The 15,418-nt window shown below is 40.3% G+C and overlaps 2 protein-coding genes across 2 annotated transcripts; both read right to left on the bottom strand.

The window, feature by feature from the left end:
- Nucleotides 1–5,705: 5,705 nt before the first annotated feature.
- On the bottom strand, nt 5,706–10,691 carry ifi30a (IFI30 lysosomal thiol reductase a). The gene is made up of 7 exons (XM_066678012.1): nt 10,527–10,691; nt 8,974–9,159; nt 8,755–8,829; nt 7,381–7,467; nt 7,020–7,172; nt 6,217–6,285; nt 5,706–5,905 (listed from the first exon to the last, which is right to left on the bottom strand). Exons 1-7 carry the CDS (start codon nt 10,638–10,640, stop codon nt 5,843–5,845), a joined length of 747 nt encoding a protein of 248 aa, XP_066534109.1. The 5' UTR covers nt 10,641–10,691; the 3' UTR covers nt 5,706–5,842.
- An 850-nt stretch (nt 10,692–11,541) lies between these two features.
- bloc1s3 (biogenesis of lysosomal organelles complex-1, subunit 3) lies at nt 11,542–15,046 on the bottom strand. The gene is made up of 2 exons (XM_066680372.1): nt 14,845–15,046; nt 11,542–14,125 (listed from the first exon to the last, which is right to left on the bottom strand). The coding sequence occupies exon 2, from the start codon at nt 14,116–14,118 to the stop codon at nt 13,495–13,497; it is 624 nt and encodes a 207-aa protein (XP_066536469.1). The 5' UTR covers nt 14,119–14,125; nt 14,845–15,046; the 3' UTR covers nt 11,542–13,494.
- Between the last annotated feature and the right edge of the window lie 372 nt (nt 15,047–15,418).

Genomic DNA, 15,418 nt, shown 5'->3' with positions numbered 1-15,418 from the left:
ATAAGAATCATATATATGAAAAATTCCAATCTGGATTCAGGCAACATCATAGTACAGAGACAGCTCTAGTCAAGATAACAAATTATCTTCTTCTTGCCTCTGATCAAGGCCACGTATCCCTGTTGGTGCTTCTTGACCTAAGTGCAGCCTTCGATACAATAGAACACAATATTCTCATAGAAAGGTTAGAAAACATGGTTGGAATCACAGGGACAGCCCTATTATCGTTCAAATCTTACTTAACGGAACGTTATCAATTCGTAAAAGTAAACAATCTAAATTCAAATTATTCTAAAGTAAGATTTGGAATTCCACAAGGCTCTATTTTCGGACTATTATTATTTACATTATACATGTTACCGCTAGGCACAGTTATAAGAAACCATGATATTAACTTTCACTGTTACGCAGACGACACACAATTGTATATTTCAGCCAAGCCCGATGACAAACACAGATTAAAGAAAATAGAGGACTGTGTAAAAGACGTGAAAGGCTGGATGTTGCGTAACTTCCTCCTTCTAAACAGCAACAAAACAGAGGTCCTGCTTTTGGGTCTAAAAGTGGCAAGAAATAAATTATCAGATTTCATTTTAAATCTAGCTGACTTTCCAGTTAAACCTGGTTCAGCAGCAAAAAATCTTGGTGTCATAATTGACCCGGAATTATCATTTGATCAACACATAGGTAGTATCGCTAGGACAGCTTTTTTACATCTTCGCAATATTGCTAAGATTAGAAATGCCTTATCCCTTCAGGACGCAGAAACATTAGTACATGCCTTTATTACTTCAAGGCTTGACTACTGTAACGCACTACTGTCAGGATGCACCAGCAGCAATTTAAGAAAACTTCAACTAGTTCAAAATGCTGCAGCTAGGGTCCTCACTAAAACTAGAAAATTTGAACATATCAGCCCAGCTTTATCATCACTTAATTGGCTGCCTGTTAAATTCTGCATTGACTACAAAATTTTGTTATTAACATATAAAGCTCTACATGGGCTTGCTCCTGAATATCTTCAAGGTACAATTTCCTATTATGAGCCTCCACGTTCACTCAGATCACAGAATACTGGATTTTTAATTGTTCCTAGAATTCAGAAGGCCTCAGCTGGGGGAAGAGCCTTTTCTTATAAAGCCCCCAGACTCTGGAATGATCTTCCAGAAAATGTTCGGGAGACACAGTCGCAATCTTCAAATCTAGGCTAAAAACACATCTGTTTAGTTTATCTTTTGGTAGCTAATGCTCCCCCGTAGATAAAGGCGGCAGATCCGGGGGGTCCATGGACACAGGGAATTATAGTAAACTGAGACGCTGGTGCTGTCGTCCCCCTGTAAGCTGTCCCTACACTAAAGTTCTCATGGACTACTAACTATCATCACCAGTAGATTGACCAGAGGAGGATGGGTCACCCCTTGTGAGCCTTGGTTCCTCCCAAGGTTTCTTCCTCAGCTGGGGGAGTTTTTCCTTGCCACTGTCACCCCTGGCTTGCTCACTTGAGGGTTTTACATTTGTTTTTACATTTCATGTCAAATCTTTGTCTTACTGGAATTCTGTGAATCTGCTTTGTGACAACATCAGTTGTGAAAAGCGCTATATAAATAAATTTGATTTGATTTGAAGAAAAACATACCAGGATCCTAATCCATAACAGAATTCAAATATCTGAGAAAGAGATAATATATGATGGACTGAGGTGAAGTAGAAAATCGTCCTCTGGTTCTATTAATAAAAAAAATCTATTTGGAATTTCTGTGTGCTTGGGTTTAAAGAAGAGAAGGACCATTTGGCTTATATAAGCACACAGTCAAACAGCCAGCTTCCTGATGGTCTGGGGCTGCATTAGTGCATATGGCATGGCTGACTGGTGCATCTGTGAAGACCTGATATATGTATACACACAAAGATTTGGAGCAACATGTTACCATCCACTCAAAATCATTTTCTAGGAAGACCCTGCTAATTTTAGCAGAACAAAGATACTACACATTCTGAAGGGATTACAATAGCATGGATACTTAGTAAAAAAAAGTCCTGGATGTAAACTAGTCCAGATCTGTCACCCACTGAAAACCTTTGGTGCATTATGAAATGACAAACTCTATAATAGTTTTAACCCTGAGTTTTGAACAGCTTTAATCCTATAAAAAGCAAGAATGGGATAAAATATCACGCTTTAGTTGCCAAGTATTTACAGAGAGTTATTAAACGAAGACGGTGTCACAGAGCTCCAGGGTTCTGGAGGTTGTGGGTTCGAGTACTGCTCGAGTGTGTTCTCTTTGTGTTTGTGTGGGTTTCCTCCGGGTGACTGTGAGGAGTGTGGTGTGTTCTCCCTGTGTCCACGTGGGTTTCCTTCGGGTGACTGTCTGTGAGGAGTGTGGTGTGTTCTCCCTGTGTCCACGTGGGTTTCCTCCAGGTGATTGTTTGTGAGGAGTGTGGTGTGTTCTCCCTGTGTCTGCATGGGTTTCCTCTGGGTGACTGTCTGTGAGGAGTGTGGTGTGTTCTCCCTGTGTTTGTGTGAGTTTTCTCCGGGTGCTCTGGTTTCCTCCCACAGTCCAAAAACACACGTTGGTAGGTGGATTGGCGATTGTAAACTAGTCCAGATCTGTCACCCACTGAAAACCTTTAGTGCATTATGAAATGACAAACTTTATAATAGTTTTAACCCTGAGTTTTGAACAGCTTTAATCCTATAAAAAGCAAGAATGGGATAAGATATCATGCTTTAGTTGCAAAGTATTTATAGATAGTTATTAAATGAAGAAGGTGTCACACAGCTCCAGGGTCCTGGAGGTTGTGGGTTCGAGTAATGCTCCCGGTGACTGTCTGTAAGGAGTATGGTGTGTTCTCTCTGTGTCTGCGTGGGTTTCCTCCGGGTAACTGCCTGTGAGGAGTGTGGTGTGTTCTCCCTGTGTCCACGTGGGTTTCCTCCGGGTGACTGTCTGTGAGGGGTGTGGTGTGTTCTCCCTGTGTCCGCGTGGGTTTCCTCCGGGTGACTGTCTGTGAGGGGTGTGGTGTGTTCTCCCTGTGTCTGCGTGGGTTTCCTCTGGGTGACTGTCTGTGAGGAGTGTGGTGTGTTCTCCCTGCGTTTGTGTGGGTTTCCTCCGGGTTCTCCAGTTTCCTCCCACAGTCCAAAAACACGTTGGTAGGAGGATTGGCGACTCAAAAGTGTCCATAGGTGTGAGTGTGTGAGTGAATGTGTGTGTTGCCCTGTGATGGACTGACACACCCTCCAGGGTGCATTCCCACTTGCTCCCATTGATTCCAGGTAGGCTCCGGACCCAACACGACCCTGAACTGGATAAGCAGTTACAGATAATGAATGAATGATTGAATGAAAATTAATAAGTTCTCCTGTAACTTGGCATCCCCCAATCTCCGGACCCATGATGCACCACGCAGCTAACGGCTTCCCAGACAAAATAATTATTGGGATATAGTATAAATGCAGCGTAAGACATCACACCAGTGCCAATATCTCATATTACAGCATGAATCTTGTGTATTATTGCTTAATTATATAACACACAATACGAAATATACGTACCTGTAAATGTTTTCTGTTAGTGACTAGTCACTAAATCACTACTTTTCATTGATTTAATCATTTTATATATAATAACACTCGATAAATACGTATTTTGGTTGAAATATACCTTGCCAGGAAATTAAAAAATTTTAGTGACAGTACAGCTTTTCAGATTTTTCATATTTGAGTCAATGTGTTCATATGATACACCAATGAATGGGCAGACTCTCAGGGTCACGAGGATATAAGCCATTATACACTACAATGGACTAAGGAATTAAAGCCGAAAGAATAAGATAATGCAAACTTCAGGTTTCTTCCTCATTGTCACGGGGGCGTGAAGAGTGGAATTACGGATGCGGACACACTCGCTACAACACAGACAGTTTAATATATAAATAACACAACAAACGAACTTGACGATAAACACGAAATAACAGTACTTAGAAACATAGGAAACAGGCAGGAGACCGAACGAGGAACGAGAAACGAGCTAGTGACACGAAGACTACAATAATAATAACAATATAAACGAGTAGGAAAAACTATGGCTAGAACAGAGCAAAACAACAAGACAAACGAACTAGAGGGTAAACACGAATGGGGCACGAATGGGGCATGAAAGGAGCAAGAGGGACGAGCAATAACGAGGAAGAAAACGCAACAAAACATAACACAATGACCGATACCAGGAAGTGAGGGAAGAGGGCTTAAATAAACGAACTTAACAAGAGACACCTGACACAGATAACGAAGGACAATGACAAAGAGGCGGAACAAAAGGTGGAGCTAGAGTGAAACGAGGGCGGAGATAGGAATAACAACAAACAGACAGAGCCACATGGAAGGAGAAAACAAACAAGAAAGTACCAAGATGTGACACTCATCAATGACAAAACCGCTGCTTCTCGAAGCCTGAAGAGCCCACAAGCAGCTCACACACACACAGTTAGCACAGCATTGCTTAACTTAGATAGTCCCTTTCAAAAAAAAAAAACTAGACTAAATCTGAGTCTCTGCGTCAAACCGTTCATGAGTAATCCTCATGTTTGTGTCAAGAGTACTGGCTGAAAAAAATAGTAAAGAATTTCAAAACATAATTAAAATATGATCCCCGTGGACCCATGTCACACCTACTGCAGCATAGCTTAGGCTCTCAGCTTTCCGAAGACATGTCAATCAAGTCTGTAGACCAATCAGGGTCAGAGTTATGGCGATGTGCACCCAAGGAGGAGGGACAAACACGCAGCAGAGCGCATATGTTTTCAGCACCTAACAGACCCAGACACGGCGAGAGAGACTCAAACGGTTCTGTTTGGCAGAAACAAGCTTCACAAACAATAATCAAGTCAATAAACATGTTTCAAAGCTTCGATCACTATCCTGGGTTAGCCTAGCATTACACTGGGGTACCCCACCTACACTCTACGCTGGCCTGGTGTACCATACCACTACCCTGCTGTACCCTACTGTACACTACCAGCACTCTACTGTACACTGAGGTACACTAGCAGTACTCTACTGTAACCTGGTGTGCTGTACCAGTAGTCTATTCTGGGGTACCCTACCTGCACTCTGCTGCATCCTGAGGTACCCTAGCAGTATTCTACTCTATCCTGGCTTACCGTTGCAGTAACCTACTGTTGCCTTGGATACTCTAGAGGAACCTAGGGTACACTACCTGCACTCTACTGTACCCTGGGGTACCCTACCTGCACCCTACTGTACCCTACCAGCACTCTACTGTACATTGAGGTACACTAGCAGTACTCTACTGTAACCTGGTGTGCTGTAGCAGTACTCTACTCTATTCTGCGGTACCCTACCTGCACTCTGCTGCATCCTGAGGTACCCTAGCAGTATTATACTCTATCCTGGCTTACCGTTGCAGTAACCTACTGTTGCCTTGGATACTCTAGAGGAACCTAGGGTACACTACATGCACTCTACTCTACCCTGGGGTACCCTACCTGGAATACTGTTTATACAAATTTTGGTTTTGAAACATCTATATCAATGTTTAATAGGCTATAATATAAATATACTCATTATATTAAATAATACATACTTGTATATAATCATATATTTATTTAAGACATTTTTTTCTGAGATTGAGTTTGCTGAAATTTTATCTCAAATATTTTAACATGATTTTTTTAAGCAGCTGGGTTAAAATATAATAAATGCTCAAATGAGTTGGGGTTAGATATGTTTTATTAAAATATTGATCTTAAACAAAATTATTCAAACCTTAAAAAAACTGAAACTAAAACTATGCTCTGGGAAACTAGAAAAACATTCAAAGTAAAATCAGCAGAGATTCCTCTTCTTTACTTCCTGCTTTCCCAGAGAACACGTAGCCGGCTTCTCTCCCTGAAAACAGGCAAAAGAGTTCAGGTGAAATTAAGAGTGAAAAGTGTGTTTGTGAGAAAGAGAGAGTTATTATGTGCGATTTTTACATTTTCTGCATCTTATCAAGAGTGACAGTCATTTAAAATAATGAATTCTTCAATTAAAAAAATCAGAATACATTTCATTAACCTTTCAGTCTAAAACAGCCAGTTTGTTTAATTCAGAGCGATCAACAGAATATAGGGTGTGAGCTATTTAAGATAAAATTGAATAACAACTTCTGCAGTAAGTCAGACAAATCAAGACAAATGTGTCTAAATTTTCAGACAAACCTTGTACAAACTGCAAACCAGCATGAAGAGGGAGTCTAAGGCTTTAGCCTGAAGGTCCTCTGTGTGTTCCTAAACACGCACACGCACACACACACACGCACACACACACACACGCGCACACACACACACGCGCACACACACACGCACGCACACACACACACGCACGCACACACACACACGCACGCACACACACGCACGCACACACACACACACACGCACGCACACACACACACGCACGCACACACACGCACGCACGCACGCACACACACGCACGCACGCACACACACACACGCACGCACACACACACACACACAATAATAAAACTGAGATTAAAGGGTTAATCCCCATTGATGGGGGTCTGTAATTACCCTGTTCAGTGAGGTCAGTGATAGAGCTGTAATTACCCTGTTCAGTGGGGTCAGTGATAGAGCTGTAATTACCCCGTTGATGGATGTCAGCAATCGAGTAATTACCCTTTTCAGGGTGGCTATAGTTTATTATAAGCTGCATTTATCCCCTGGAATCGTGGCCAGTTATAAAGCAGTAATCACCCATTAGATTGGGGGTCAGTAATAGAGCGGTAATTACCTGTTTAGGGGGGTCAGTAATAGAGCTGTAATTACACCTTTGTTGTGGGTCAGTACTAGAGCAGTAATTACACCTTTGCAGGAAGTCAGAATTAGAGCAGTAATATCCCCGTTGATGGGGTCAGTAATACAGCATTAATTACCCCCTTAAATGGAGGCCAGTAATAAAGCAGTAATTACACCTTTGATGGAGGTCAGTAATAGAGTAGTAATTACCCCGTTGATTGTGATCCAGGGCACATACTGGTGTGGAGGTTGTAAAGCTCCAGTTCTTACAGCATTTTCATGCATTAGTTTGTTTCCTTCATCTCCGTTCACACACGACTCGATTTCAGTCCATGGAGTATCAGGACTGTACAAATCTGCACACTGAAAATAACAGCAGCCGTTACCATGTTACCACTGTTATTATAATTATTATAATAACAGTGTATAAAGAGATATCACACAAAATTTACAGCAGTTTGGCTCCACCCATTCAACTGACAGTTTACAGGAGTCAAGCCCTGCCCACCTGAACTTAAATTGAAGCTATAAACCCTGACACTGCAGCAAGTAATAAAAAATAGAGACTCACAATTTTGGCAGCTTTCAGCACATCAGCTGCCATCTCCATACAGTTAACCACAAGCAATGAATATTTCATTTTGCTCATCATACAGGTCTGCAAAACAACACACACACACAGTATAAGCCACATTGTAAAAGAATACATTCTGTGATAAACCTGCTGAAGCTTAATTTAAAGACAAAAGACATTGAGGAGCTCGAGTGTTCTCTGTGTCAGGGTCTCAGTGTCAGAACTGATTCTGTACACAGTTAATGTTGGTGTGTCTGTGTGTGTTGTTTCAGTGTCTTGGTCTGTGTGTGTGTGTGTTTGTTTAAAATATAGTCTCAGATGTGGTTTTCTAAAGTCCTGCCTTCATCACAGTACCCTGGGTGTTTCTGCTGCAGAGTGTCTGAGGGCTCAAAGGTCACTTTTGGTATTATTTTTCCTTTAATCAAATGGTTTAAATGAAAGAGAGACTCAACAGATAAAATAGAACACTGAGCCTGCTGTCTGCAAGGTCTAGTGTCCTGCAGTGTTGTCCGCTCCAAAAAAGGTCATTGCGCTTGTATCAGTAAACCGGAGCACCCAGAGGAAACTCACGCGGACATGGGGAGAACACACCTAACTCATCACAGACAGTCACCCAGAGGAAACCCACGGAGACATAGGGAGAAAACACCACACTCCTCACAGACAGTCACCCGGAGGAAACCCATGCAGACACAGGGAGAACACACCACGCTCCTCACAGATAGTCACCTGGAGCGGGACTCGAACCCACAACCTCCATGTCACTGGTGACATTATTAGATATGTTATATAATGTTTTTGCTAAGAACTGTCATATTTACATATTATATAGACTGGACATATCTTCATATAGTGGTTGCAGTCAAAATATAGACATGTTATAAAGCATTTTCAAAATATTTCCTTACAAACACCACTTTTTTTCATATCTATATTCTGAAGGCTTTTACATAGGGAACTGATCATACATCATTTTTTGCCTGAGTTATATAACATTATATGTGTAAAAATTCAGCGAATACCTTCATGGCTGTTGATGGTATTTTCTGATTTATAAAGTGTTAAGAAAACTAAATTCCCTCTGTAAAAATTGTATTGTAATATTCCAGCAAGAAGTTTGAACCTGACTTAATTCACTGTTCAGATTTTTGTTCTAAAAACATGTGGAAATTAGGCGATATTAGTAGAGAATGTTTCATTTGCATATTTAAACATAATATTTCAGACAACTTGTAATACAAAATAATTATTTGCATTTCATGGTTTACATTAAACATGTCTTGCAGTGTCTTGCATTAAAAAAAAGAACTGAGAATTGTCATTAATATCAAAACTCATTAAACGAGATCATGGCTGTGATGTTACTCTTACTTCAAGCATGTTTCCCAGACATTCATCCGGTCCGTGTTGACAGGTGAACACATACTTTCCATGAGACTCAGACTCCTACAGAACAAACACAAATATATAAACAACAACACACATAGCCGTGAAGACAGTAGTACATTAGATATTTAATATATTATATATTCTTTATGGCTGAGGAATGATCTATTTTTATGTAACAGACGGCTCTGATTGGCTGAGGACCTGGGCATTCCCGAATGGAACTAGTTCCAAGTTCATGATGTCATTTAACATGAAGAAGGTGGGGATGAGCTCCAGAACGAGGAATTGCCTGCAGCCGGGACACAGCGACTCGTAAAACAGGGAAACATTCACTGCCCCGTCCTTTGCCCTTGTCACATTACTGCTTCCGAAGCACGGCTCCTGCACCTGGAAACACACACATACACTCTATAGTGCCCTGTAATACTTTGATACTACACTCTAACAGATCTATGCTCATTTAGGATAAATGTCTGTCAATGCAAAAAACAAATATAAAAATTATGAATTTTAAAATAAAAAGGGGGAGGGTAAATAATCTTTTGAGAGAATCTGTAGTTAAGGTAATGATTAAAGTTCAGGTTAGAATAATTATAAAATTATAGCTCAAGTTAAATGCCATATTTATGATTATATTTGTCCAAGCCAAATTCAATCCCAGTAAACATTTTGCCGTTAATTCAACGTTGAAATAACGTAATGATTGCCGTCTAATCAACGTATTATTAAGGTTGAAAATGAAAGTTGAAAAGACGTCCAAACACAGACATTGAAAAGATGACTATTAGACGTATTTTGGACGTCCATTGACGTTATCAATTGGTCACAATTTTTAAGATGGATTTTGGACGTCCGTTGACGTTTAAAATATGTCCTTGAGGAACAGACTACTTTTAGACCTATTTTTAAACATCCAGGGACGTTCCTTGTTTACTGGGATGGCATTGTTCAAGCTCAGTTCTCGGTTTATGACCTCCGCGAGTGAGGTGCAGTGAGGTCAGGGGCCGGTGAGGCATTGGACAGTGCTAGATTTACACATGAACCCGGAAAAGAAATTAAATTATTAACTCTCTGTAACTCTGTTTAATTGGAAAGTGGTATTTCTCTGGTTTAATGTCTTAACCCAAGCAAACTTATTTGTACAGCACTTTTCTCAGCTGATGATGTCGCAAAGCAGTTTCATGGGATTCCAGTAAAGAAAAAGTTTTCATATGAAACATAAAATCCATGAGATTCACTGAATTCACTGAATCATGCAATCATTGAATCACTGATTCACTGAATCACCCAATTATGAAATCACTGACTCATCGATTCTGTTTTGAACCCGCCCTTAGGTCTATTGGGACCTGTTTTGACCCCGCCCACCTTAACCCCGTGACAGATTTTAACCGAACTTCCTCTAAACCGATCAACATAAATCAGTGTCCGGGTTTAGGTCAGAGACACGGATCTTACAATTTTAACTTTATATTTATTTCTAAATATAACTAATGGACTAAATCTGACCATTACATTCTTGCAGTTCATATATATATATATATATATATATATATATATATATATATATATATAATTTTAATGGTGTTAAAGACAATAAAAATATATTAAAACGTATTAAATAGTGTGCGTGACACTGATTTCGGCTATCATTTCCCCCTGAAACAGTGCAGCTGTTCCACTCAAATCAATTAAGAAAGGCGCGCCGTTTCGTTATTATTTAATGTGGAAATAAGTTGCAGCGAGTGTCTTACCCCGCATTTGTCCACGGTGAATTTAGAGAAAACCGCCGCTCTACAGACACTTTCTCCCAGAATCAAACCGAGACACAGCGCGGACAGCAGCAGCACGGAGCTCGGGCTCTTCATTTCGGATCTGTCTCTCACAGTCTCAAGAGTCCCTAACCTGAACAAAATCCAGTGCTTTTATCCTCATCTTAAAAAAGTTCACTCTCCGTAGGGTCGCGCACTGATTGGTCCGACTGTCACATGACAGTAGCGCGTCATCAGTCTCCGGCAAAATCTTTGCTCCTAAAAGCAAATAACTTTTAGAATCCTCAGTTTACACTTAAACTAAACCTTAACCAACACACACACACACAAAAGTTAAAATTTAATGAAAAACCCAGTTATGTTTGATACTATTTTCTGAATCTTTTCACGTGATAATTGTATAACTGTAAAGTCAGCAAATCCTAAACCGCAGTAAAACGTACATTGTGTGTGAAAAGTAAGCAATTACGAACACCGTGGGTGTGTGAATAAAATTATTCTACATGTTAAACAAACATCCAAACATGATTATCGCAAGATTTGGGAATCACTCGCTCAATATCCCTTGCTCCAGCAATGCCCAGCAGTGTTGGACTACAGCCGTCTGTGAAGTTGTGGCTAAAAACTAATGTGATATTGTCTTTAGAAGTGAGAGGGAGTCACACTTTAGTCTTTTAAAGGTATTTTCAAAGTCGTCTAGTGTATAGTTAGCATTACTTGCTCTGGTCTTGGGGAACAACAGCAAGGGTTTCATCCTATGGATTTGAAAGAGGAAACTGAGAGGTTTTTGTTTTTCTGCATAATCTTGATGATCCAGGGGAAGTGTGAAACATTGTTTCTGAAAGAGAGGGAATTCTGGGGGATTTCCCCAGACACTGATTAATTTTAATAATGAAAATAAAACAAGCTAAATAAACAAACATCACATGACAGAGCAGAAAGAGAACCATTCTTATTTAAATCTTCAAATTGTATTTTAATAGGAAGCAAAAGGTTTTCAGTGTGTAGAGTTAAACGGTTCATTAAAAAAAGCTCCTTTACCTTAATGACACCCCTCCACTATACATCCACCATTGACTCATAACTTACTACTACTACTTTTATTATCATCATTGCTTACATTATCTATGATTATTACTACGATTATATCTGTACACATGATCATAACAGCAGACCTGTGTAATGTTGTCGATAATTTGTAAGTAGATTGACCAGGGGAGGGGAGGGCCACCCATGTGAGCCTTGGTTCCCCCCAAGATTTTTTCCTCAGCTCTGAGGGAGTTTTTCCTTGACACTAAATCCAGAGTGAAATTTTTCATAGATGAAATCTGGTGAATTAAAGATTTTAACAGGCATTCAATTAATGTTTTTTCGTTATTTTTGTCTTTAAATGACACTCACTACACCTTCTAGTATGCGTAGGGTTGCCAACATTCTGAAATTAAATTAAGGAATGCAGAGGCCAGACCTTTTTGGCCAGACCAATTACCATCAGTCAGTGCCTGTCATTAACCTTTTTGAACAATGGCAAAGCAGAATCTTTTTATGTATTTTACAAGTAAATGTCAAATCAAGTTAAATGTATTTGTACAGTGCTTTTTACAGTCCAATGGTCTCACAAAGCAGTTTTACAGTAGTTAACAATTAAAACAAATTTGAATTTTAATTAATATCCCCAGATGAACAAGCTAAAGGCAACATTGGCAGGAAAAACTCCCTGCAGTGTTGTCATATTTGAAACATGCCTCCTCATTTGGGTAGACCTGCCCCCTTCTCAGACATCACTGTTTAAGATGGAATTGATAATTCTACTGGGACCCCATAATAATTACTTATCCATTTAACAGATATCCATTTAATCCATTTAATGCCAGAAACTGGGATGGTAAATTCAGGCACTGTTTACTTGTGTATTGTTCCATTTTCTTTTGGACTGAATACAGCACTGTGGCCCAGTTCTCAGAGATCAGTTTCCTTGTCACAGGAAGATAAATGAAAGCAGAATATGATGATTTGCAAATCCTTTTCAACCTATATTCAACTAAAACACTACAAAGACAAGATATTTAAATGAATAAACTTTATTGTTCTTTTTCAATTATTCACTCATTTTGAATTTGATGCCTGCAACACACTCCAAGAGTATAGTAATAATTAAAAAATATATATATTGTCCAATTAACTGGTGCCAGTGAGCTCCACTAGAACTAAACCACTCCTAAACTCGTCTGGAAGAAGGGGGCAGAGTATCAGAAGCAAAAACTGTCAAACATTTTATTCCTAAGTGTAACCCTGCTTTCTTATGATACAGCAGAATAACCGTTTCAAATTTGATTTCTGTGGAAAAATTAAACGTGGCTGTATTAGCTCAGGGAAAATTAACTAAAGAGAAGAAAAGGTATGTTAAAAATTAGCTGCTTTTCAATAAAAATCCTATGTGGGAAGGTGGAGCTACACATCATACCTGTTACTGACTTTCACAGAGAGTCCTGTCCATGTTTTTACAGTGACTGCTCAAAGTCACACTAAGTTTATTTCTGATCAGTGACACTTTTGACAACAGCTGGACACATCTGGACTCCTCCCACTGAAGTTTGAAATACCCCCACCACCTTCTGGAGGCGCTCTTCAACTACAACACCTCACTGGACCTCCTTTCACAAGCCAGCACTCATTTAGGATAGTTCACTGTGAGGTATTAAATTGTTCCATTCCACCTTAAATAGCGAGTGTAATTTTTTTTTATTAATTAATGTGGAATGGAACATTTGAGTTGGAGTAAGAACACTTCTTTAAATAAAAAAAAATAATAATAAGTGAAATAAGACAGATCCATTTTTAATGCAATATTTTTGCTATAAATTATTCTTAGAGAAACAAGTCTGGAAGAGTTCTGTGAGAATAAAGGTGGAGCTTAAGGTGGAATTAAGGTTTACATTTCATGAGGATTTTAAAGTGGAAGTGTCCTGGTGTGAACGCTAATGTGAGGAAGGAGGCTGCAACTGGTGATGATGTCGATTTTGTCCGACACAGCACGGAGGTCATCCAGGATTAAGCGGACACTGTGGGAGGTGCTAATGATGCTGTTTTGGGAGGAGCTGAGGTTCTGGTTGGAGGTTCTGATGTCACGGGTGGAGTTCTGGAACAGGAATTTAAAGCTATGTTGCAGGTCTGAACAGAACCGAGAGTTACTCTCCGCTAGTTTCTGCTGCAGCAGCGTGTTCTGGACTCCAGATTCTTTCAAAACCTTATCTCCATCAGCATCAGGAACCAAGAACCCTTCAGAACTGGCAGAACCGTGGGAGACCACTAGCGCTGGGACATCAGACCCCAGCAGAGCGGGGACATAAGAACACATAGAGCCTTCAGAGAACCCTAGGAACCCGGTTGTCTGCATCAGTTCTGCTCTCCATTTCTCCGGTTCTCCTTCGCTGTCTGTCTCAGAAGCTTCTCCTGGAACCGTGAGTCCAGACGAGGTTCTGACTGAGAAAAACCTCTTCTGACCCGAGTCCAAGTCTGAGTCCGAGTCCGTTTCCTCTGCTTCGCCCAAGACCAGCACCGCACTCGCATCCATCCCAGCACTATACACAACACAACACACAGCTCAGTAACACACAACTCAGTAACACACAACTCAGTAACAACAATACACAGCTAGGTGACACATAACAACACAGCAAAGTAACACACAACACTCAAACTCAGCAACAAACAACACAACTCAGTATCACAACACAGCTCAGTAAAACAACACACATCTCAGTAACAAAACACAGCTAAGTTACACACAACACAGCTCAGAAATACATCGCTCAATAACACAACACCCAACTCAGTAACACAACACACAAAATCACAAAGCTCAGTAGCACAACAGCACAACTCACTAGCACACAACAAAACTCAATAACACAACACAAACATTACTTGGTAACACACTGAAACACAAAGCTCAGTAACACAAAACTCAGTAACAACACAAAACACATAGCTCAGTAACACAACCACACAACTTAATAACGCAATACACAACAATACACAGCTCAGTAGCACACATCACAACACAGCTCAATAACACCCAACACAAAAATCAGTAATACACAACACAGCTCAGATACACACAGCTCAGATACACACAGCAACCGAACACACAGCTCAGATACATACAGCAACCGAACACACAGCTCAGATACACACAGCAACCCAACACACAGCTCAGATACACACAGCAACCCAACACACAGCTCAGATACACACAGCAACCCAACACACAGCTCAGTAAAAGTCTCCTGAGTCTCACCTCGTTACCCCGCTGTGATCGCGCGGTAAATCCTGGTAGCTTGAGCGTGTTTTTCTGGCGGAGAGTTTGGGTGGAGTCCGGGTTCGGTTCTGGTCTGGTCGGCTGATTTCAGAAAAGTTCAGTTTAATTCGCGTGATTCAATTTGTTTTTCTTTCCGGTCGCGGTCCATCCACAGTCACATGAACTGCGTGAAGTCAGACACTAAATGCATTCACCGCAAATGCACAATAAAAGTCCCCGACAGGCTTGAATGTTTATTTTAATCAGACTGGTGATTACATTTTTGTTTTGTTTTTACTGCTAGCTAATGTACATTGTTAAAACTGAAGCCACTTCTTCAGAAATTTCACAACAGCAACTTAATTAATCGCCGCCCTCATTCAGCCAACAAACACACACAGAATCGGCTCATTCCACCTTAACAACGACAACTGTTATCAACACACCCACATTCTAGTGATGGGAATTTCGGCTCTTTTTTGGCATTCACTGTCTTTTTAAATGTGCTATATAAATAAACTTGACTTGACTTGACGTTTTTGAACACAGCCTACATAACATCCAATCAAATAAA

This window comes from Hoplias malabaricus, chromosome 1, assembly GCF_029633855.1.
Source record: "Hoplias malabaricus isolate fHopMal1 chromosome 1, fHopMal1.hap1, whole genome shotgun sequence".
Classification (NCBI taxonomy): Eukaryota; Metazoa; Chordata; class Actinopteri; order Characiformes; family Erythrinidae; genus Hoplias; species Hoplias malabaricus.
The sequence above is the reverse complement of the archived record's forward strand: the minus strand, read 5'-3'. Positions and strand labels throughout refer to the sequence as shown.

Coding starts and splice junctions, on each gene's coding strand:
- ifi30a (XM_066678012.1), bottom strand. CDS start 10,640: ATGAAGAGCCCGAGCTCCGTGCTGCTGCTGTCCGCGCTGTGTCTCGGT. Junction 7,173..7,380: donor TGCTGAAAGCTGCCAAAATT/GTGAGTCTCTAT, acceptor TGTTATTTTCAG/TGTGCAGATTTGTACAGTCC. Junction 5,906..6,216: donor TGGTTTGCAGTTTGTACAAG/GTTTGTCTGAAA, acceptor GCCTGTTTTCAG/GGAGAGAAGCCGGCTACGTG.
- bloc1s3 (XM_066680372.1), bottom strand. CDS start 14,118: ATGGATGCGAGTGCGGTGCTGGTCTTGGGCGAAGCAGAGGAAACGGAC.